The sequence below is a fragment of the Crocodylus siamensis genome, chromosome 5 (assembly GCF_052110815.1).
Source record: "Crocodylus siamensis isolate JL-2025a chromosome 5, ASM5211081v1, whole genome shotgun sequence".
Taxonomy (NCBI): Eukaryota; Metazoa; Chordata; order Crocodylia; family Crocodylidae; genus Crocodylus; species Crocodylus siamensis.
The window spans coordinates 148548190-148570346 of NC_143399.1; the positions used below are offsets into that span (position 1 = coordinate 148548190).

The following is a 22157-nucleotide window of genomic DNA, read 5'->3' on the forward strand; positions in this document are numbered from 1 at the left end:
AAGTTCTGTCTTGGTTTTGGAATTGATTTGATGATTGGAATTTGAATTCCAACTATATATAAAATTGGCCTAAGTTGACTGTGTGGAAAGTTGCCAAGAACTTTGTGGGGTATAGGAGGGCTGTGTTGTTGAGAGTTCTGCATTGTGAAACATAAATCAGGTGTATAGTCTTGTTGCCAGCAGGCTGAGTGGAAAGTAGCTCTGTCTTCTGCATCATAGACTAATACAAGGTCCTCCCCCTCCATCCAATCTAGAAGTACCTGGGTGGTGCTTTTCTTCTGCGTATTTGCGGGGGGCAGGGGTTAGTCCCAAACCTTGCCTTTGTAACAGAAAATTCTGGTAAGAGCTAAAAGCAGGGAAAGCACACTTCTGAAATAACTTCTTCAAACTGAAAAAAAACCCAAACCCAAATGTAAATAAAGGAAAGGTGTGGGGGAATAGGAGAGGCCACAGTACATAAAGCTCTACCACTATATTAATAAGAAGGAAGAAAAGGATTATGTATGAATCTTCCCCAAATGTGTGTAGGTCGATAGAGGAAGAGTTGTTAGGTGATATTAAAAATGTTGCCAGCATGCTTAGTATGGAGGTTTGAAAAGTCTGTTGTTTACAAAATAAGAAAATATATATTTGAAAAACACAGTTCAGTAGATTCATGCATGATGGATCAGACATGTGGAGTGCTCATAATAGAAGTTGTTTCACAGCACACAAGTAAAAAAAAAAAACAGTCTTTGCAAAAACTATGCTATAAGTTTTGCTTTAAATTAATCTTCCATCCATTAAATTGGGAACCAGAGACTATTCAGTACTGATGTAAAATAAGTACTACAGGCTGGGAAATCCATACTTGTGGTGACAAAGAAAACAACTGGATAAGGTCACATTTTTTTCAGAAGAGAAAGCTGATGGCTGCTCAGCAGTTGCTGACTCATGGCAATGAATTAAGTGGTGTTAATATTTGAAACCATACTGACTTGGAATTCAGCTATTGATAAACACTTGAGCCAAGATGTTGGTGGGTTATGCCTTTATCGATTCAACATCCTCTGAGATTATTTTAGCTGAAAATTGTTATTTATGCTGTCTGCAAACTAGTCTGAGGTAATGAAACTCAGTGCCAGAGATGGAACAGAACTGACAAATATCTTTTAAAAAGAAAAAGAAAACCCCTCACACGCTATTTTTATAGACTGGTAATGGGAGACTGTCTTACTCTAGACAAACACTCCTATTATCTAGCAAAATAATGTATTATATATTAATAAAAAAGTCACCTGCTCACGGAAGTCAAATAGTTTACAAGAAAAATCCTATAAATATACAATACATTATTTATCTGCAAACTTCTTCCGTTGTGCTTTGTTGTTTCCTCTGTTATTGTCTGGGTAGTATTTGCTCTGATATTTTCATTGATGACTTGGTATGTTTATTGACAGTTCTTCTCCTTTGCTTTTTTATAGGGAGTGAGCCGAAATGAAAGCATTGTCTTATCGCAATGCAGGGAAAACACACTTCTGTATTAGGAGTTTTTTTCTCTCTCACTTCTTTTAAGGGCTTAGTCTTCTTAGTGCTTATTCCTTTGGAGTTTAGATAGTAATTTTAGATGATTTTTGTGGTTTAGTATTAGAAATCTGTGTATTTAGAATGAAGTGCAGCTATGGTAACTTATATTTTTATGTGAATTGGAGCAAAGATATTGATTAACAAATAATACGTTTACTTTATTTTCCATTCTTTATTTGTGCAGGTCATATTGAAGTTGTGAAATTACTTGTGGCCCATGGGGCTGAAGTGACTTGCAAAGACAAAAAATCTTATACACCTTTACATGCTGCTGCTTCCAGTGGAATGATCAGTGTGGTCAAGTATCTTCTAGATCTTGGAGTTGATGTAAGTAAACATAAGCTGAAAGAAGGTTACATAACATATCAGGTACTATTACTGATCAAGATCAGAGAGCAGACACTTTTTCTTTATGAACGAGAATAGTTAGGATCAGAATAATAAAAGTGCTTCATGGGATTTTCACTCCATAAAACTTCACTTCAAGCTTTTTTCATAGAACTGAGGCAGGTTTGCTTTAAATAATAGTTTAAATAATAGTCCTGGCACTGGACTGGGATCCAGAAGACTGGAGTTCCATTCCTAGCCTTGTTACACATTTTCCAGGTGATTTGGGGGAAATTAGTTGATTTCTCTAACTTCACTTCCCAGTTTGTAACGAGGGGATATTAGTAACTTCCTTGCATCACAGGAATTTGAGGGTAAATCATTGATGCTACTTATATTTTTCAAAATGAGAAGGAAAAAAAGGCAAATATTTTGGAGTTTATTACAGAGCTCCAGTTGTGCATTAATGCGATACTAGTCATCTTCAACATTTTCAAGTACTTGGCACCCATAATTTTTGCACTAGAAAGCTCTTCAGGTCCTCAGTTTGAGAGGAGGAGTTGAATACATAGAGCTTCTGGTATTGTGTGGAGAATGGAGGACTTTGACATTTAGAAGAAGAATTAATGGAACACCCTGTCATGTGGAGTGTGCACAGCTACAGGTGTGGGGGAGACTTAGGACACTATTGTTGGTGGAGGGAATAGATTCTGACTCAGAGCTCTTGGCAGGGGATCTCTAAAACAGAAAGGGATGGGAGGAAGTCATGCAAGACATTTGTGTAAAGGAGATGAAGGAATGAAAGGAGTTCTTGGCATATATAATATGCTGCCTTCAGAAGCAGGTGTGGTGCATCTAACTTGTAATGCTGCAGCAAATGCTCACAGCTCTGAAAGGCTGGGAACTTGAATGAAATATTCTTGTACTACAGAGGCTTTTGGGTTTGTAGAATGAAGGAAAGAGATCCCAATATTTGCAGTCTTTCTGACAGCCACAGATGGAGGCCCCAGTTCCCAGTAATTAAATTGGAGACAAGGGTATCTTCTCTTAGAAAGCTTTAGTGTTCCATTCTAGACTTTTTTTTTTGATCAATGAGCTAAATCCAGAACCCATTTTAATGCAATTTTAAGCAGTATTCTAGAACAGCATGAAGGAGCTCTGCATAACAGCACAAGATGACCAAATGTTTTTTTTTCTTCACAACAGATGAATGAACCAAATGCCTATGGAAATACACCTCTCCATGTAGCTTGCTACAATGGACAAGATGTTGTAGTAAATGAACTTATAGACTGTGGTGCCAATGTAAATCAAATGAATGAGAAAGGTTTTACGCCTTTGCACTTCGCTGCTGCATCAACACATGGAGCATTGTGTTTAGAGCTTCTGGTCTGTAATGGTGCAAATGTCAATATGAAGGTAAGGAAATGAATTTAAAGTATTCCATTTTATGCTGAAATGCAACATGTGGGTGTAACAATGAATCTGAAGAAATTTATCAAAAAAAGGGGGGAAATTTATCAAAAAAAGCTTGGGTTTAGACCCCAGCAAATGACATAAATATAAAAAATCCATGATCTTAGCAAAGTCCAGTAGGAATCACAGTTGAAGTGAGTAATTTTGGAGGAATTTGGGGAGGCCAGGATAAATGGTTTTACTTGCTTTTTCTTGGAATGTTTGAGAAGCAAGAAGCAGCATGGAAGAAACTACAGAAGTATAGGTGAAATGTACAAACAGGCCAACAATGTTGGCATCATTAGTAGAACAGTAAAGATGAGGGTGATATAAGAAACTAGACTCTGATGAGTACAGATTGGATAGTTGTGAAGAGAAGGTAAAGAACAAAAATGTGTGCTTAATGCAGTGGGAGGAGACCAAGCCTCAGACAGTGGGGTGACATGATCAGAAGCCTGGTTTGTTACTGTCATTTGTTTCAGTTGAACTGCAACACTGGGGAAAGGAGTTCTGTAATAGTTATTTTCTCATCCAAAAAAAGGGGAAATTATCAGTTCATCTTGAACTTCATTCAATACTAAAGTTCAAGATGGTGACCATAATATTTTTCCTTGGAATCTTGGGTCGTCTTTGAACCTCTTGACACAGAGGGTGAACATTTCTCTATTAGTGTTGGGCATTTTCATAAAAAGTATTTGAGAGTTGTGGTGTGCCATTACTTTAGCTACACAAGATCCTACATTTTAGCAGCCTCAGGGGACTTCAGCAAGGTCCTTGCACAAATAGAAGCCCACCTTTCATAGATTTCATAGACATTAGGGCTGGAAGGGACCTCGGGAGATCGAGTCCAGCCCCCTGCCCAAAGGGCAGGAAGTCAGCTGGGGTCATAGGATCCCAGCAAGATAAGCATCCAATTTACTCTTGAAGGTGTTCAATGTAGGTGCTTGAACCACCTCCGCTGGCAGACTGTTCCAGACCTTGGGGGCTCGGACAGTAAAGAAATTCTTCCTTATGTCCAGCCTGAAGCGGTCTTGCAGGAGTTTGTGACCGTTCGACCTCGTCATCCCTTGGGGCGCTCTGGTGAACAGACGTTCCCCCAGATCCTGGTGGTCACCCCTGATAAACTTATAGGTGGCCATCAGATCACCCCTGAGCCTATGCTTTTCCAGGCTAAAGAGTCCCATGGCTCTCAGCCTGTCATCGTAAGATCTGTTTTCCTGACCTCTGATCATGCGCGTGGCTCTCCTCTGGACTCTCTCAAGCTTCTCCACATCCTTTTTGAATTGTGGAGCCCAAAACTGGACGCAGTACTCCAGCTGCGGCATGACCTTACACCAACTACCATTGAGTTGTAATGATAGTTGGACATCTAGATAGTGAATGGCAGATTTTCCCAGCAGATAGTATTGGACATTCAGTTTATGCTGTTTCTGTTTTAGACTTTTTAAAACATGGGTAAACAGATCCTAGTTAAGAGACTGGAGTTTCTAGGAGCCTCCTGTTTATTCAGGGCCTACCTTCCCCTGAAGAGGTTCAGGAGCCACAGGTGGAGGCCAACCTGTTAGCAGTGGTTTGAATTGATCTGTGATATGGTTTCATGCGCCTGCCAAATAGTACCCGAGATGCATACGGCACTAGCTTGGATCAACATATAACTTGGAAAGACAGTCTGCTGGATATGGAAATATGAATTCCTAATCCATTTCTCTTTAATTTGGTAAAAGAATCCAGTAAACACTAGCAGAAGAGTCCCCTTTCTCAGCTCTTTGACAATTTTCCCTCTGGGTGGTACAACAAGGGAACCAGCTTTGGGGGCAGGGTCTGTGACTCTTTTTTCTCTCATCTTGTGAAGAAGGCCATCACTTTGAAAAAAATATCCCCATATGCATATTCTACATCTTGGTCCTCCAGCCTTTCTTATTTGGAGTCCCAGGCATTTTGTAATTCTTTAGTTTAGAAGAACCTGAAGAGTAGGAAGTATACACTGCCCTTTTTACTCTCAGTACAGACCATAGAGGCGAGCATGGGGCATCTGTGCATACTGCTTAAGGCAAAAGGTCTCCAGTTTATCTACACTAGATTTTGCACATGAACAATACAGCTTTAAGAACTCTTAGTTATTTTTTTTCTTACCTGAGGGTCCAAAATGCCTTGGAAGTTTTAGACTAATACCTTAAAATCTTTTGATCTGGGGGAGCTGAAAACATCTTTTCTTGGCCATGAGATCTACCAATTATTCTTAATTTTTTTTTTAAGTTAACCTATTGAAAAGAAAATCGGAGCTAGCAAAAACATGGAGTGGAATTATTAAAAAAATCCCCAAAAATCAAAACGCAAAGGGCAGTCTCTCAATTTGACAAACTGAGCAATTTTTGTATTCTACAGAAGGCTACTGAATTTCCCTCTTTATTTTTTTTTCCTACTTGGCGACAACCTGCAATTTGTAATTTGAACATAGAAACATAGTTTTTTAAGAGATCACACAGGTGAGCTAGTTCAGCCCTGTGCCCAAATGTAGTGTGCTATTCCTATACTACTTGAGACAATCACCCTCTTCTTGAAAACCTCCAGTGAAGGAGATTCTGTAACTTCCCCGAGCAGTTTGTTCCACTGTCTTGTTGTTATGAGTGTAAGGAAATATTTTTTGCTATTTACTCTAAATCAGCTGTGCTGCACTTTACATCCATTTCTTTATCTTGCCCTCTTTTGCGGGGGAGAATAGTTTTTGGAAGACTTTCAAATATTTGGAAACTGCTGTCATGTTCCTTCTCAATCTTATTTTCTCCAAAACTAAATCAACCTTTCTTTCTATGGTTTACATTGCAACTCTTCTGTCATCTTTGCTGCTGCCCTCTGAATTTTCTCCAGTTTATCCACATCTTTCTTGAATTGTAGATGGAGTACTGTGGCTGAACTGAGTAGTGGGGTACTGTTGCCTTCTGTGTCTTACAGGGTATACATTTAGTGTAGCCCAAAATTTCACTTTTTTCGTGGTGACTGCATCACATTACTTGTTCATGTTGAGTATCTCTTAAGCCAAAATCTGGAATCTTCTTGGCAATTATTACTGCCTACCCAATTATCTCCTATTCTGTATCTATGCATTTGTTTTTTTTCTTAAGTATGATACTTTGCATAGGCTCTATATTTCATTTGTTTTATAGAGCCCAATTCTCTGATCTAAGATCCTATTAAATTTTAATTCTGTCCTCCAAAATGTTTGCAAGCCCTCCCCAGTTTTGTGCCAAATGTAAATTTGATCAGGAAGCTTTCTCTCCTTTCCCAATCATTAAGAAGAATATTGAACAGCACCAGACCCAGAACAGATCCCTGTGGTATTCCACTTGAAACTCGAGGCCTTCTTTGATCCATTTATATATGTACTTGAAGTTATATAGCCAATTATGTGTCCATTTTTCTCTTTGCTTTTGTACCTGCACATTCTTACTGTTTTTCTTTATGCTTCTTTAGTTACCTCCCCTCTTTCTATTCACTGTTTCCCTTTTAATTAAGTAGTCTTTTGTGTAGCCACATTGATCTTCTGTAGTGCTGTTTTCAGTGTAGCTTCTTGTTGAACCATCAACAGCATATCCCTCATGAACTGCCAACGACTCTGAATCCTTTTATCCATCAATTTCCCTACCCATGAGACATTATTTATTATTTCTTGATTTGAAATCTGCCCTTCTTCAGTCTAGTTTCCGTATTTTATTAATCCTATGCATTCCTTTTCTTAGAATCATGAATCCTGTACTATTGTAATCACTTCTCATCAGATATTATATCATCCTTACATTTGCAACCAGTTTTTTATCAGTCAGAACAAAATTTAAGATAGATGAAAAAAATATAATACTGTTAAGAAATGCCTGGATGCTTATCTTGCTGGGGTGATCTGACCCCAGCTGACTTCCTGCCCCTTGGTCAGGGGACTGGACCTGATGATCTCACGAGGTCCCTTCCAGCTCTAGTGTCTATAAAATCTATGAAAATGCCATTAATCTATTAATATAAAAATAGAGGATATGTACAGTTCATTTTCATCCTTAAATGAAAACCTTACAATTTTAATGGAAACTTGCAGAAATTTCAGTTGATGAAAAGTTCATTGCAGTGCCACAGAAATTTTAAGGAACCCTGGTGTTGAATTTGATCTCTCGCTTCATGGGGAATACACAAGTCCTTATGTGTACTTCCCTTTCGCTTTCTTTTTTTTCATATTGCCAGCTTCTCACTTAATATAACACCCCAGTATATTTAAGACATAAACTTCTGTTCCTTAGATCCAGTCTCAAAGGGTAAAGCAAATCTTCTATCCTGACTCTTCCTAACTAACATTCTTTCTTGAATAGTTTTGTGTTTTTCTTTAAAACTTGATTTCAGATTTCATTTTTATTTAAACTCAGAACTGTGAACAAAGTGTTAACTAAAGCCATGGTTTAAGTTGCAGTGGAGGTCATGGTTGATGTAAAGTAACTTAGCAGCACTTTTTGTGCTCAAATCTATGCTTTGGGAAGCAAAAGTAAGAGGTGGGTGTACAGTTAGAAATATATTTGGCATGCAGTTTTTATAAAGGATTTGTTAATGTCTAGGCCTTAAAACAATACACAATAGTGTTTATCATATTCCTAGAATAATAGAAGCATAGGATTGTATTAAGGGTGCTCTGATAGAGTGGGGGCCAATACCAGTACCTGATATTTAAGGAGGCATATTGACTGATAATGATTCAATTTCTGATACTGCTGCCTCCAGCTGGTAAGTCTGGTCAGGTGGAAGGGGAGGGCAGAGGGTAGGAGAATGGGGGCGCAGATCAATGCCCCCTGCAGTGAGGGAGAGGGTGGGGCAGGCTTGGCCCAGCTGGGGCAGGGCGGGCATGAGATAGAGCCACAGCTTGTGGAGGGGGGCAGCTCCTACCTCTGCTTGTACCCTGGGAGGGCACAGAGGGACAGAAAGGGGGGGAGGCATGTGGCACCGGATCTGTGTGGGACAGGCAGGTGGGCGGGCTGCTGCTGTGGGCTGGAGTTGGGGCTGTGCAGGGCTCTTCTCACCAGGAGCAGGCTTGAAGCAGGTGCTGGTGGCACTGGGAGGGGGCTGCAGCCACCCCAGATTTCACTGCAGCTCCACTCCCAATGCTGCCACTACCAGCTTCCCAGCACAGCCCCAGGTCAATGCCCCACCTCCACTCACATGCCAGAAAGAGCCAGAGATGCTTTTCTTCTATTTGGTTGCTAAAGAAATGGTGGTGCTTAAAGCTAGGAATTCTGACCTAAAAATCAGAATATGGGATTGATTATTTTCTTTTTAGACCCTCAAGCTATTTCCCTTGGAGTGCTTTAAAAATCATATAATGGCTTTCCACCCAGACTGCAGTTTTATACTTCAGAAAGACAGAACAAGCAAAACAGAACTTAAGGTACCTGATATCTGACTCGGAAACTTGAACCCCTCCTTTTACAAAAATGTGATGTTTTCAGTAAATCTTAAAATATTAAAACCCCAATTACTTACTTAATCTATAGTAAGGCTGTTAGCAGAAGACAACAGACATGATTGGAAATGTATCAGTGCTTGACAGTAAATTGAATCATTTTCAAAGGATTTTGCTTTTCTTTTAATTAGTTTTTAATGGACTAAAACTTTGTCTTTTCTTTTGATTGATTGGGCATTCTGTAGTAGTATTTAATCTATTTATACTTTCTCCCATGTGGTTTGAAATCAGTTTTATTTTCCCAATCTGTAGCGTTAAAGTGGAAAAACCCAGAAAACTACTACTTATACCCTAGTTTCTTCAAGCCTGTATTTTTGTTCTTTTTCTAGTCCCAGTCTCCCCTTGCCCCTTGGCTCCACATATCTGTCTCCTTCACTCCTCAGTACCAAACTTTGTTCTTCACTTCATTCCAGTCGGGTTACTTTCTCGTCTATCCCCTTGCAGCCTAGGTGCCAATAGGTTGAGGGTATAGGACAAATAGTCACCCTACTAGTCTATTCCAATTCCTGCTTTCTTCCAGAAAGGAAGAAGAAAGTCCTGCTCAGTCTCAAGCTGAAGTAGATTCATAGACATTAGGGCTGGAAGGGACCTTGGAAGATCATCAAGTTCAGCCCCCTGCCGGACTCAATGATCTTATTTATCTTAAGTATGCTTAGTGAATGAGTATGCTCAATGTAGATGGAATCTTTGGAGAATTTCATTGCAAATTCTAACAAGTGTAACTTGGCATAACAGGATGGTGCCACATTTGGGCTGTCTTCCCTGTCTGGTTCCCAGGGTCTCTCCCTACTTCCTTACTTTGCTACACCTTGATGTTAAACAATAATGAGGGGAGGCTGCTGTCAGACTGGTTGAGCCTAGGATGCTTGCTCACTCTTGCTTTCATCTACTCATTCTTAGACCCTACTTGCTTTAAGGTTTACATCTATGGCCCCCTTCTGCCCATCCAGCAATGCCCCTGTCTTGCGGGTCTCAGTCAGTTGCTAGCTATTCCCTTGTATAGGCTTCATCTTTCCTAGTTTTAGCCTGCAGGTTAATTTGGCTGTAAACGGGTAGCCTGGGCCCACTTTGGCTCTGGCCTGGCCTTTTCCATCCCAGCCTCTCAATAGCCCCTGGCTGCCCCTGTTGCCTGTGCTTTGCATCCCTGCCCCTGGCAGAGCTAAATAGTTCTGCCCCTCAGGCACCTCTGTGGACGCTTTTCCTTCTCTATCAGTTGCACCATCTACCAGTGGTACCATGCACCTAAACAAACATATATTAGCACAGGTAAAATATATGCATACTGCCCTTACAGAATTCACTGGCCATAAACTATAACTCTCAGAATTAGGCCCCTTCTCACCCTTGAGGATAGCCTTTGTTTCCCAGGGCACTGCTTCCCACAGTCTGCTTCCTTGTGGAAACTCCTGTCAGTGCTGCCAGCAGGGCCTGACTGCCTGCTCGGATTTAGGACTGGGTTTATATGTCCAAGAGACTGCCCTCCTTTGAATTGCATGCCTTCATACACCCCATCCCCGCCATGCACATTTAATTAAGAGTCAGCCAGTGCTGCTTCTGCTCTGTCCTCTTAAAATGACAGGCATCCCTGGCTCCCTGGTGCAGGTTCCTTCTGCCTGGACTGACTGCTTCAATCCTCACTCCCCTTACCAGTGTTTCTCACAGTTCTCTCCTGAGTGCCATCTGTCAGCATTCCCACCTTACTGTGAACTGCTTTGGCACAGGGTCCAGGTACGCTGATTCATTCAAGTCCCCTGTTGAACTTGGCAAAACACGGGTTGATAAAATGCATAACGCAATCACCAAGGCAGTCTCGCCTCCATCTACATTTCTAGTCTCCTACCCAAAGCACAGAGGCAGTGAAGCTTCTTGGAACTGTTTTATTGAGAATATTTTTACATGAACAAAACAAGGAATATTTTCCTACCCTTACTGTAAGCCAGCTCAACTATACATGCTGAAATTAGAGGCAGTGGGAGGTGGAAGTAAGCCCGGCCTGATACAAATGAACAAAAATTTCAACTCACAAAATTAAAGATTGATAATGTTGTTGCTCAGTGGTTGGTAACGCTTTCTGGTAGCAGGCAACAATGATGCAGGTCAGATCGGAGGCAGGCCACCAGCAGGACCTGATCACTACTTCTCCCTGCAGCCTAACCGTGGTTGCTGATTCGTGCTGTAAGCAGTTGAAAACAGGGCCTTTATAGTTAAGGCTACTTGGCGATTTTCTATTATATGAACCCATAATTAAAATTTCATTACTTGAGTTGGTAAGTATTTGAAACCAACAGGTTTGCTATATCAAACAGTTAAATGGGCTAGAGAGAAAAACACCTTTTGTTCCACTGATTTAATCTTTCTTTTACTGATGTAAATCTAGTTTAATTGCAGGTGTCCTGAGGTTTTTTCTCATTTTCAAATATTAAAGATAAGTTCAAACTTCTTGCAGCAGTCACAATATTTTGTTTATCTTACTTTACATAGGCCATGCACAGACATTCAGTTTCTACTGGAAGAATTGCTGTTCTCCTGTTGGAAAACACAAGTGCGCAGACATCCAAAACTTTTCTCCCGGAGCAAAAAAAGGCTCTTCTCGGAGAAAACTTAAATAACCCAACTATAATGAAGGAGAAATCATTCCTGGAAGAGTTTCTCCTAGGAGACTGAATGTGCACATATCTGTTGGAAGAAAGGCTCCCATGCCTTCCCAAAACCAGGCTAACCCCAATCTGGAAAAGGTGTTGTGGGGAAGGGGGGGAGGCAGCTGTCAACTGTCCCCTGCCTACTTTTCACTCTGGTGTTGTGTAAAAAGCAGGCAGGGTCTTTCAAGTGCTGTTCCCCCTGCTCTTCTACTGGGCACCAGGAATGTCAGTGTGAGATCAGGGAGCTGTGTTGCTCCACCACTTGTCTCCCAGTGCCCAGTGGCTGAGCAGGGATCTTACCTGCAGTGTGCTTTGCCATGCTGCTCCCTCCTCTCAGCTGCCTGGCATCTGGAGCTAAGTATAGTGGGCAGCACAGCCTTTTGCCTGTTTCTCACACTGGAGTCCCTGATGTGAGAAGCAGGTGTGGGCTTTGCCCCACTGCCCTAGTTCCCCTGGGAATGGGAGGACTGGAGCAGCCCATGCCTTTCCCAGACTGGGATCATCCTGTTCTTGAGAGAGCTTAAGGATCATGGAAGATGGGGTGGCTCCAGACTGAACATCTCTACTGCTACCTCTCCTGAAATCATTTCTATTAGTAGAAATTTTGCACAGCTAGAATTGAACATTTGTACACTGCTATAATCAGATATCTGTTGAGCTGCACTAATTCTCTCCAATGCTCACCTACTTTCATGATTTTTAGAGGGATGTCTAGTCAGTAATATCATAGCAGTCTCATGCTCCTGGCATTGTCAGTTATGACCAGGTTCAGAAAGTTATCTCTGTTAGCAGTCTGTTTGGGTTCCTGTGGTTAGGTGGACAGTGACCAGTGAATGTTTTGGAGAATCCAGAAAGTCAGCTGTAAACCTCATTGATTTAACCATTAGGAGAGGAAGGGAGAGTGAGAGAGCAGATCAGCAGACATTTTTTCTTTTGCTGCATTTTCCATGGAAGGGGGAGTTTATGAAAATTTGTTCTGCTCTGTCCCGTTTTTACTGTAACATCCACTCTTGCTATTCCAGATTTGCACAAATCTAGGCACATTTTGGGGTGAATAAATTATAGTACACCATTTAATTGATGTTGGACAGGCACAGCAGGATACATGAAAAAATCAACAGTGTGAGTAAGCTAAGTAGACTTCCTTTTTTAATTTTAAAATGAAACAGTGTTTAGTTGTGGGGTTAGTACTTGAATGGGTGATCACTTGAGCGTACCTGGTATTCTGTGCTTGTTCCCTGTCTGTAAATAGGCAAAGGCTGCTTTCTTTGTGTGGGTTTTGGTTTTTTGTTTGGAAAAAAAAAAAAAAGGTTTTGTAAGCGTATCTTGACTGGTGGTCAATTATAGGAGACCTGGATTTGATTCTTTTTCCTGTTATCTCACTTAACAGAGTTTCAGTGAATACAGTAAAAATAAGATTAGCCTACAGCTATTCTACTGTCAGATCTCATAAGCTTAGCAAGGTTACATTTGACCAACACATAGATCAAAGACCTCCAAGGAAAAAAGGAAACAGGAGGTTTTTTCTAGACCTATATGCTTAGGTCATGTCCTGTGCTGTCTCAGGCAACTGCATCCTAAATCTTTAGAAACCTAATATTTTCAGTTCAGTGAACTGGAGCTGCTATTTCATTACTGAAGAAATTCACTTTCTATAGTTCTCTGTACTATAGGCTTCCCAGCCTATTAATTTAACATATATATTTGAAAGGTTAAAATCACAAAAGAAATTAAATTCTTTAGATTTTGTGTGTGTTCAATTCTGAAATTATTTATGCAGTCCAAAATACTGAGCATGACATTTTTCACAAAGTTTTAATTTTGCTCTTTTGTATAACTGTATATTGTGATAGACATTTTTTTAAATCAAATTACCTCAGTGTAGTTACAGAGGAACATAAGAACTTAGAACTTGAAGAAATCTCTTTAGTCCTGCTGATTTGAGTTTCATTTGTAAATGATTGTAAATAGTCCTTCTTAAAGCATGTTATTCTGTTGGCTGGACTTTTTGCTGATTTCCAGATTATGTGTATTCATAGCCAGTTTATACCTATTTGCTCTTGTTACAGATTGTCCTTGAGTTTAAGTAGGTCTTTTACCTCCTTGTTGTTTACCCTAATGATGCATTCTTGGAGAATGATCTCTCCCTTCTCATCATTTGGGTGGCTTCTTCATCCTAGCAAAATGTTGTTAGTTTCCTCTTCATAAGAAAGACTGCCCTAATCATCCTAGTCACCATTTTCCACACTGCTTTATTTTAGATAACTCTTTGGTTAACATGAGTAAACAGTTGTCCACATCTGGAATTCTGTGTACATCTCACTGGAGAATTGTACTTCTCTACTGGAAACACCTCTCCTAATTATATTTTAGGATTTGTTTTTTTTATTTTTTTTACTCACACATGACATTTGTGGCTCATAGTCCTGCTGTAACCATCTAATAAATCTAGGCCCTTCTCTTTAGCTTCCAACAGATGTGTTTTCCTAGCTTAAAGCAGAAATTTCTATTATACATTAAGTACATGTTGTATTAATGAATTTCATTTTGTTCCTACTACACCAGTCTTTAAAGTATCCCCAGTTGTCCTCCCACTAATACCTTCTCCCCAGCTTGATATTTCCTCTTTCAAAGTTGCCCATTATTGTCTCCTCTTTACCTAGTACTTTGTCTACCCTGCAATCCTAGTGCTAATCCTCACAGTATTTTCCTGTGTGGCACTATGTCAAATGCTGAAGTCCAGATAGATAAAATCTATTGCATTTCCTTTGTCTAGAAAATCAATCATCAAAGTTGTGTGGTTAGTCTGGTACAGTCGACCTTTGGTAAACATGCATTGCATTTTATACCTTTTTCCTTTTACCTGCACGTGTTTAATTATACTTTACTTCAAAATTTGTTCTAAAGGCTTGCATACTATCGAGATGAGACTAAGGTATGTTTTTACCGTTTTTAAATATAGATGCTATGTTTTGTGATTCTCTGGTACTCATAACTTGAGATTTATTAAAAATCCTTGATACTGAGTTTAGTTTCATATTCCAGTTCTTTCAGAATTCTAGCATGAAGATTATCTGTGGTCCCCCCCAAAATTAATTGCACTTTTGAATTTTACTTTAACTTCAGGTGCGTTTGGCTGTTTGAAACGCTCAGTAGTTTTCTTGCTTAGTCCTGAAATATCATTGCTCTTATTGAAAGCCAAGCAAATTATTTATTTAATTTCTGGGCTGTATGTAGATTAGTTTAGATAGAATTCAAGATAAATCTCAGTTTACTCTGGTGCATATTTTATTGCTTCTCCAAACTGAATCACATTGGCAGCTTCACTCATAACCAGTCCTGCACCATCTTCTGAAAAACACAGTATGAACTCAACTCACAAAACCCCTCATTGTGCATTACAATACCCATTCATGTCATATTGGCATGACATTTCTTGCTTTATATACAATCTCATCAAGGGTACTAAGGAAAAAGTCAGGAGTGATTCATTCCTTGTGCAGGCGTTCTACAGTCAGCAGAGCACCGCTCAAGGTTGTTGTAATGTTTAAAGGCCATGTCTAGGGCAAAGGAGATGGTTAGGCACCTCTCCTGAAGCCGAGGCAGAGTTAGATCTCTGCAGGACATGGTTTCCCAAGGGTCATTCCATGGTTATCTGTGCCATGATGTGCACATGTGCTTTGTGTAGTGCAGCACAGTTGTGCAAAGTCTCGGGCCAGGTTTGATGCCAGAGGGTCTGTGAGTCTCAGTGGTCACAGCATGTATAAATAGTGAAGCCTGTGCAAGGTCATGGTGCCCATCTTCCATTGCTGACTACCTGGGTTGGTGAGGTAGGTGAAACATAGTGCTAGCACCTGTTGGATAATCAGGGGTGCCCTCTATATTGTCATTCCACTGTGCACTTGCCCATGCCAAACTGGCTGATTACAGATCGGAAGTTGCCAGGGATTATGAGCTCCCAGACAGTGACAGTAATGCACTTCTCCATGGCAAGGGGTATCCTCAGGCTTGTGCTCTGTTATGTGAATGTGGATATTTCTGTGAAGTTCTTCTCTCACTGCTGGTCATCCTAGGTCTGCATGATGATGTGTTCCCAGCAGTTGATGCTTATGCCAGTACACAGCCTGTAAGTGGTCCAGGAATTCCCCCCGTTATCATGATGTCTAGTATGGCATAGTCTATATCAGCCAGGTAGCTTTTGGGGGATAAGAACCAGGAAGCAGAGAGCTTGAATGCTTATGGCCAAGATTTTGGTCATATCCATGTGACTGTATATTGGTGCTGTCCTCCAGGCTGGACAGGATCCAAACAAGGGCAGTGGCAGGCCTCGACTCTGCTAGCAGGTGTACAAGACACATGTGACCTGCTACCACTGCTGGATTGGGAGCCACACGGTGCTGCATTCCAGGCTGGGAGTGTAATTATGATAAACCTTTGAGAGAGGAAACTGACCAGAGAATCTGTCCCTCTGCCTTCTCCCAGCTGGCAAGTCCATGGATGGGCACAGTCCCCAGGTGACCAATCAGTCAGGACTTGCCTCTGTGCTCAACTGTCCTTGGGAGCCTCTGAAGATGGGGTAGTGAGACAGTCTGGCAAAGCACACTGTGCTCTCAGCAAATGGTCCCCTTGGCTGCAGAGTGCTAGCAGTACGTGTTCTAGCAATATTTTTGCGGTGCGCTGGACAGCTGAGAGCTTGAACGGGTGCACATGCCTGGCATACCACATTTCTGAGTCGCTGCAAATTTCCCAGTACTCCTTAACACTTCAAATGAATGTCCATTTATGCCCTATGCCATCATTAAGGTATACCACCTTTACCTTTTTATCCATATTCCCTGAACAGTGTACAATCTGATATCTGAGTATAGTTGATCAATACGTGCATATGTACCTCTGAGGAATAAAAAAAATGTTTTTATATTTGTTAATTGCAAAACCATGTTTCTCAGTAGGGTTTATAACAATTTTTTTTGTATATGAAGTTTTCTACTTGCCTTTAATGAGCTGGTAGCAGAACACAATTTCATCCTTAAGCAATAACCATAGGAAAGACTGTGTATAAATGCCTTTAGATCATGCTGTTAAAACCTGAACTCCTCTCATGCATTAACATTGACCTACTTTTCAAGATATCTTTTCTGGGTGAATGGTTAAATGCACATTTGGTATGTGTGTCAAATCTACAATACTCACTGTGGTTGAATAGTTCACGTTAAGGATTTCTTGCATTTTATGATGAATTACTTAAGAGTTTCATTTTAAAGCAACATCAGGGAAATGTCTTATGTTCTGATAACACTTGTATCAATCTGCAATAACTATAGGTATTTCTTAATCAAAGAAGCTGTGTTGATTGTTTGGGTTTTAGATTTATGGGGAGGTGGGCATAGTGCATGGTGCTAAATTTACCCAATATCAGTATTCTCTTGAATAATGGGCCTAAGGTACAATTCTGAGATGAGTGCGCATGACTGAGTTGCAGACATCTGGATCAATAGTTAAGAACGGCAAGGTAGGCTCTTTGTTGGAATGCCCGCAGTGTCGTCCTGCCTTGTCCTTTGCCAGTTATTTTACAGTACTACAAAGAGGAGATTTACAGGATTTGTGGCAATACATTTGCTATTTCTTATTAACCTTGGATAAAATTCTGCTACCTATAGTTTGATTTATTTTTCCCCTCTTCCCCAGAGTAAAGATGGCAAAACACCGTTGCACATGACAGCAATTCATGGTAGATTTTCAAGATCCCAAACCATCATCCAGAATGGTAAAAAGAAAGGTGTTTTTTTTTAATGTACATGAAGTTGAAATGTTAATGATATTTTCACTTTCTAAAATAGTATATTTACTTGAATATGAGACAACCCCCCACTAATTAGATTCTATATATGGAAAATTAAAAATTTGTTATAATATTCCAGGTGTAAGATCTACTTATTGATGGTTTGCCCTAACTTTGTCCACCTCCTACTGCTACAGCAGGGAAAATTAAATCTACGGGGGTGGGGAGCCCCCTTGCCCTCCCCAGGTTCTTCCCCACTCCCCTCACTGTCAGACCTTGTTCTCCCTGAGCATCTGGAAATGAGGTGCAAATTTGAAAAAACTGAACTTTCAATGATATACCTGTAGTAATTTGCATATAGGCTAATTACTGTTGGTACCCATAGACTTAGTTCATCTAAAATTGATGCATTTTTACCTTTTTTGAAATTGCAGGAAGTTTTAGGACAGGTATTCCATTAACACACTTATAAGCAGCACTTTACCTATTTATACATAGTACAAACTATGCATGATATTAATCCAAAGCTGAAAGGCTCATGATTTATCAAATAGTTCATTGGACTGGGCCCCAGCAGAGTCAACAGTATTTCAGGCCATGATGACCCCATAGCTCAGCACTGTTCCATATGTGTGTGTACTCCAGATACCTTCTTCTACTCCCCAGAAGGATCCATGTGCTAATTAACCCTCCCTCTCATGACTGGAACGAGATGTTCTTGTCACGAGTCCTCCAAAAATGGGGTCCCTCAAAAATGTTTATGCAGATGAGGCACAGGGCAATCTGCTTCAGTTCTACCTGATGAAGGGTGTGGTCACACTAACCATACATGACAGGCTGGGATAGGGACTTCAGAGGAATTTTGGATGAACTGTTTGCAGCCCCGTTTGTTGATGTTTGTCAAAAATTTAAGGTTGGTGAAGAAACAGAAATCATTAGAAATGGGAAATAAAGGCACAGCTCAGCTGTAGGATTGGAGAGGAAGTTGAAATGTATGCAGTGTCATAGCTCACCATGACTTAAAGTTGGAACTGATGGGACTGGGCACAATGGGCACTACCATATATCTTACTCAGGCTGCAGTAACCCATCCTTATAGTAGGTTCTCATAAGCATGTTTGCCCAATATGGGCCATGTGTTTTATTGTCATGCTCAGTGTTGGCTGCATTTAATCATGTTCATAGTTGGTTTCCATTACTGAGCACATGCAGTTTAATGATAGAGAATGTATTTAATGAGGCTTCCTTTCGTTTGAATATAAGACTTGGAGCCATTTTCTCCCATGCTGATGGGGGCGAACCTCATCTTAAATTTGAGTAAATATGGTGGTAAGTATGGTGTAAATACTTTAGCAGATGAGGTTCTTTGACTAAAAGTGGTGTCTTTTATTAGACCAACTGAATAGGTCGAAAACTTGTTCTTTGCAAGCTTTTGGGTACAAATACCCTTCTTCAGGCCTAGGGGGAGTCTGATGCTGTTTTGTGGTCTCCTGGATAGAATAGAAGCCAATATGCCAAATGCAGGCCTGTGAAAATCTAAATGTTTGGCTGTGTGGATCAGAGGCCATGGGGGACAATAGTTATAAGATTTGGGGTGGGGAGGGTTAGGGAATATTGACCTGGTGGTAGAATAGCTGGTAAAATGTAGAGAGGTTATCTGGGGTTATTGGATGGCAAGCAGGGTTATAATGTGCCATAAATCCAATGTCTGTATTTAGTCCATGATTTTAGACATTGGATTTATGGCACGTTATAACCTGCCTGCCATCTCATTACCCCAGGTAACCTCTCTACGTTTTACCAGTTACATTCTGTCACCAAGTCAACATTGCCCCCTTTTCCCACACCTGTCTCTCACCTATTATCTCCCATGGCCTCTGATCCTCACTGCCACGCATTTTACATTTTCACAGACCTGCATCTTTGCATACAGGCAGTCCTCTACTTACAATGTTTCGAGTTGCAACGTTTCATGCTTACAGCATTTATAAATTGACACCGTTTCAACTTTCTGACGTCAGTTTCGACTTTACAAAGCTTGATCTGACGTGGCACCACACCAGCAAACAAGTTTGCTGCATCGCCCATCTCCCTGGAGAACCTCTGTCCAAACTTCCTTGGACACTTTCTTTAAGAAAGCAGACAAGACTCCAGAAAAACCTGCAGTCAAGACTCCTGAGAAGACTCCAGCCAAGAACCCTTCAAAAAGTCCAACCAGGAGCCCTTCAAAATCTCCAGCAGTTACCTCAAAGAAGTCCTTCCAAATCAATACGATTTCTGTTTATAATATAAATACATTAATGTAGCTATATTACTCATCTATAATTGATTGAGTACAACATTCTGGGTTATTTTTGGTGAAAATAGGGTATTGGGCCTTGGTTCTAGAACCAATCCCCCATTTATAACATTGTTTCCTATGGAAAATCGGTTCTGAGTTACAACGTTTCAACTTAAGACGCGGGTTTCAGGAACCAATTATGTCGTAAGTCCAAGGACTGCCTGTATTGGTTTCTGTTCTATCCAGGAAAACACAAAACACCAGCAGACTCTCCCTGTGCCTGAAGAAGGGTGTTTGTGCCCAACAGCTTGCAAAGAACAATGTTTCCAACTAATTAGTTGGTCTAATAAAAGATATCACTTTTACCTAAAGAACGTTGTCTGCCTATGTCCTTACACCAACATGGCTACAATCCACACTTCTGAAATACTTTGGCATTTTATGGCCAAAGTTTCAGTTTTTATAATCTGATTATATGCTTATAGACTGAACCCAGCTCCATCTTGATTTTTCTACTTGAAAAAACATGGGTTTTCTATAGGATTGGATCATTGAAACTGTTTCCTTGTAAAGTTATGTGGCAAGAGATTTACCATTACTTCACTAGCTCTTAACATTCAATATCACTTAAATATTTTAAATATTGACACCAAAATAATCACATGCTGACATGTTACTATCACTTTATTTTGAACCCCATTTTGATAACAAACCTGTATGTATGTGTGTGCATGTGTAGTCACATTAATTATTCATTTTATAGGAGCTGAAATAGACTGTGAAGATAAGAATGGAAATACTCCATTGCACATAGCAGCTAGATATGGCCATGAACTACTAATTAACACTCTGATTACGAGTGGTGCTGACACTGCAAAGTAGGTAACATTTACTGACTTTGACACAAGCTAAAATAGTTTAGAAATGTACCAGTTGGATAAACTATAGCAATATATTATTTTTTCATATTTTGCAAACTTCAAGTTAGAAACCCTGTATCATAGGGTATGGCAAACTTGCTTTATTTTAGTTCCTGTAAAAAGAAAGAGTAGGTGCTTTTTAGGAATGTGCAGCAGCTGTCACACTATTACATCTGCTTCATTATGTAGTTATAACAGTTGGTTAAATCACCTTAACTTTGACCCCAAATGAAGAAGGATTGGAACAGTTTTGGTGCCCTTGTGTTGCTGTAGAATCATGCAGACCTAAGTCTTGTGTCCTGACAGCTTGAATCTACATTCTTTAATGGGCTTGTTATTTTGGGGATGGGCAAAATGGCGGATTTGCCTGGCAGCCAGACTCCATTTCCTAGCAGCCCCTGCCTGTATTGCTGCAGCCAGTTTCCATGGAGACCCCAGGAGGCGGGGCCCTGACAGCGCAGGGCCACAGTTTCCATGGAGACTGGCCCAAACAGCACTGACAGGGTGCAGCTGGGCAGGGAGCTGTTTTCGGACCCAGGCAAGGATTTTTTTGGTGGTGACAGCATGGTCCAGAGCTGGGGGACAGCCATGATCCGCTGCCTGCACTCCCCTACCCAGGGCTTTTGGTTATCAGATCACAGCTTTGACACATCTCCAGCTCGTGCTATCACCGCTGCAAAATGCTGGCCCTAGCCTCAGCCCCAGAGCAGCTCCCCACACAGCTGCACACCCTGCCAGTGCTACTTGGGCCGGTCTCTACGGAAAACCTGGCCCTACTGCTTCTGGAAACCAGCCACAGCAGTGTGGGCGGGGGCTCCTGGGAAATGGAGTCCGCCTCAGGCCTCATCTGGCCCGCGGGTCAGACTTTGCCCACCCCTGGTCTATACCTGTGGTCTTTCCACGGACTTTCCCGATAGAGCATCTTATTAAATAGGCATACTGGATTTTACACAGCAAAGAAATACTTGCTAATTTTGATTATTTGTAAAGTATATGTTTGAGAGATGCAAAACAAAATCTCATCATTTTTATTTAAATGTCACTCTAAATCAGGGGTGGGTAAAAAGCGGCCCGCCAGGTCATGGGGCCCCTAAAAAATTTAAAAGATTTAATATTTATCTGCTCCTGGCTGCCTGTCGTGCAGCCCCTGATGGTTTACCAAAACTCAGTAAGCAGCCCTCCGCCTGAAATAATTGCCCGCTCCTGCTCTAAATGTATGTGTTAGGTTTTGATTAGATAAACTTTTTTAACATACTAAGAGATTTCCCAGATCTATCCATTCTAACTATGTGTAGTTTGGCAGGCAGTCTTGTTTAGCTTTATTGTTATGGAACTGCAGTGTCTGATTATGGTGTGTCTTAGGCGGGGCATACATGGGATGTTTCCTCTCCATTTGGCAGCTTTAAGTGGATTTTCAGACTGCTGCAGAAAACTCCTTTCATCAGGTAGGATGATCTCTTTAAAATGTTTTAGTTACTTTATACGTAATTAGTAATCCTTAGTGCTTTCAGTGTGGAATTAATATTAATGTCTTATTGCGAAGTATATAGAAATGAATAGTTAGTTGACTTATAACTGAGGATCTGTACTAGATTCTTCGAATTACTAACCGTAGTTAAAGTTGGCACTAGCTTTCTGTGGTAAGCCCCAATTGCAATCGTTTAGAATTGTACCAGGAGTGAAGCAGTGGGTATGA

At 40.7% G+C, this 22157-nt stretch overlaps 1 protein-coding gene across 5 annotated transcripts in view; it reads left to right on the forward strand.

Moving 5' to 3' along the window:
• The window catches only part of ANKRD28 (ankyrin repeat domain 28), a 183108-nt gene that overhangs the window by 123679 nt on the left and 37272 nt on the right, over positions 1 to 22157 (forward strand). For 4 of the 5 annotated variants that reach the window (XM_090046615.1, XM_090046614.1, XM_090046612.1 and 1 more), the window contains exons 7-11: positions 1751 to 1893; positions 3100 to 3312; positions 17167 to 17245; positions 20305 to 20419; positions 21824 to 21906. In XM_090046615.1, coding sequence (XP_089902741.1) covers positions 1751 to 1893; positions 3100 to 3312; positions 17167 to 17245; positions 20305 to 20419; positions 21824 to 21906 — 633 coding nt within the window. Of the gene's footprint in view, positions 1 to 1750; positions 1894 to 3099; positions 3313 to 17166; positions 17246 to 20304; positions 20424 to 21823; positions 21907 to 22157 lie in introns of those variants that run through there. The other variant, XM_090046616.1, reaches the window with a different exon arrangement.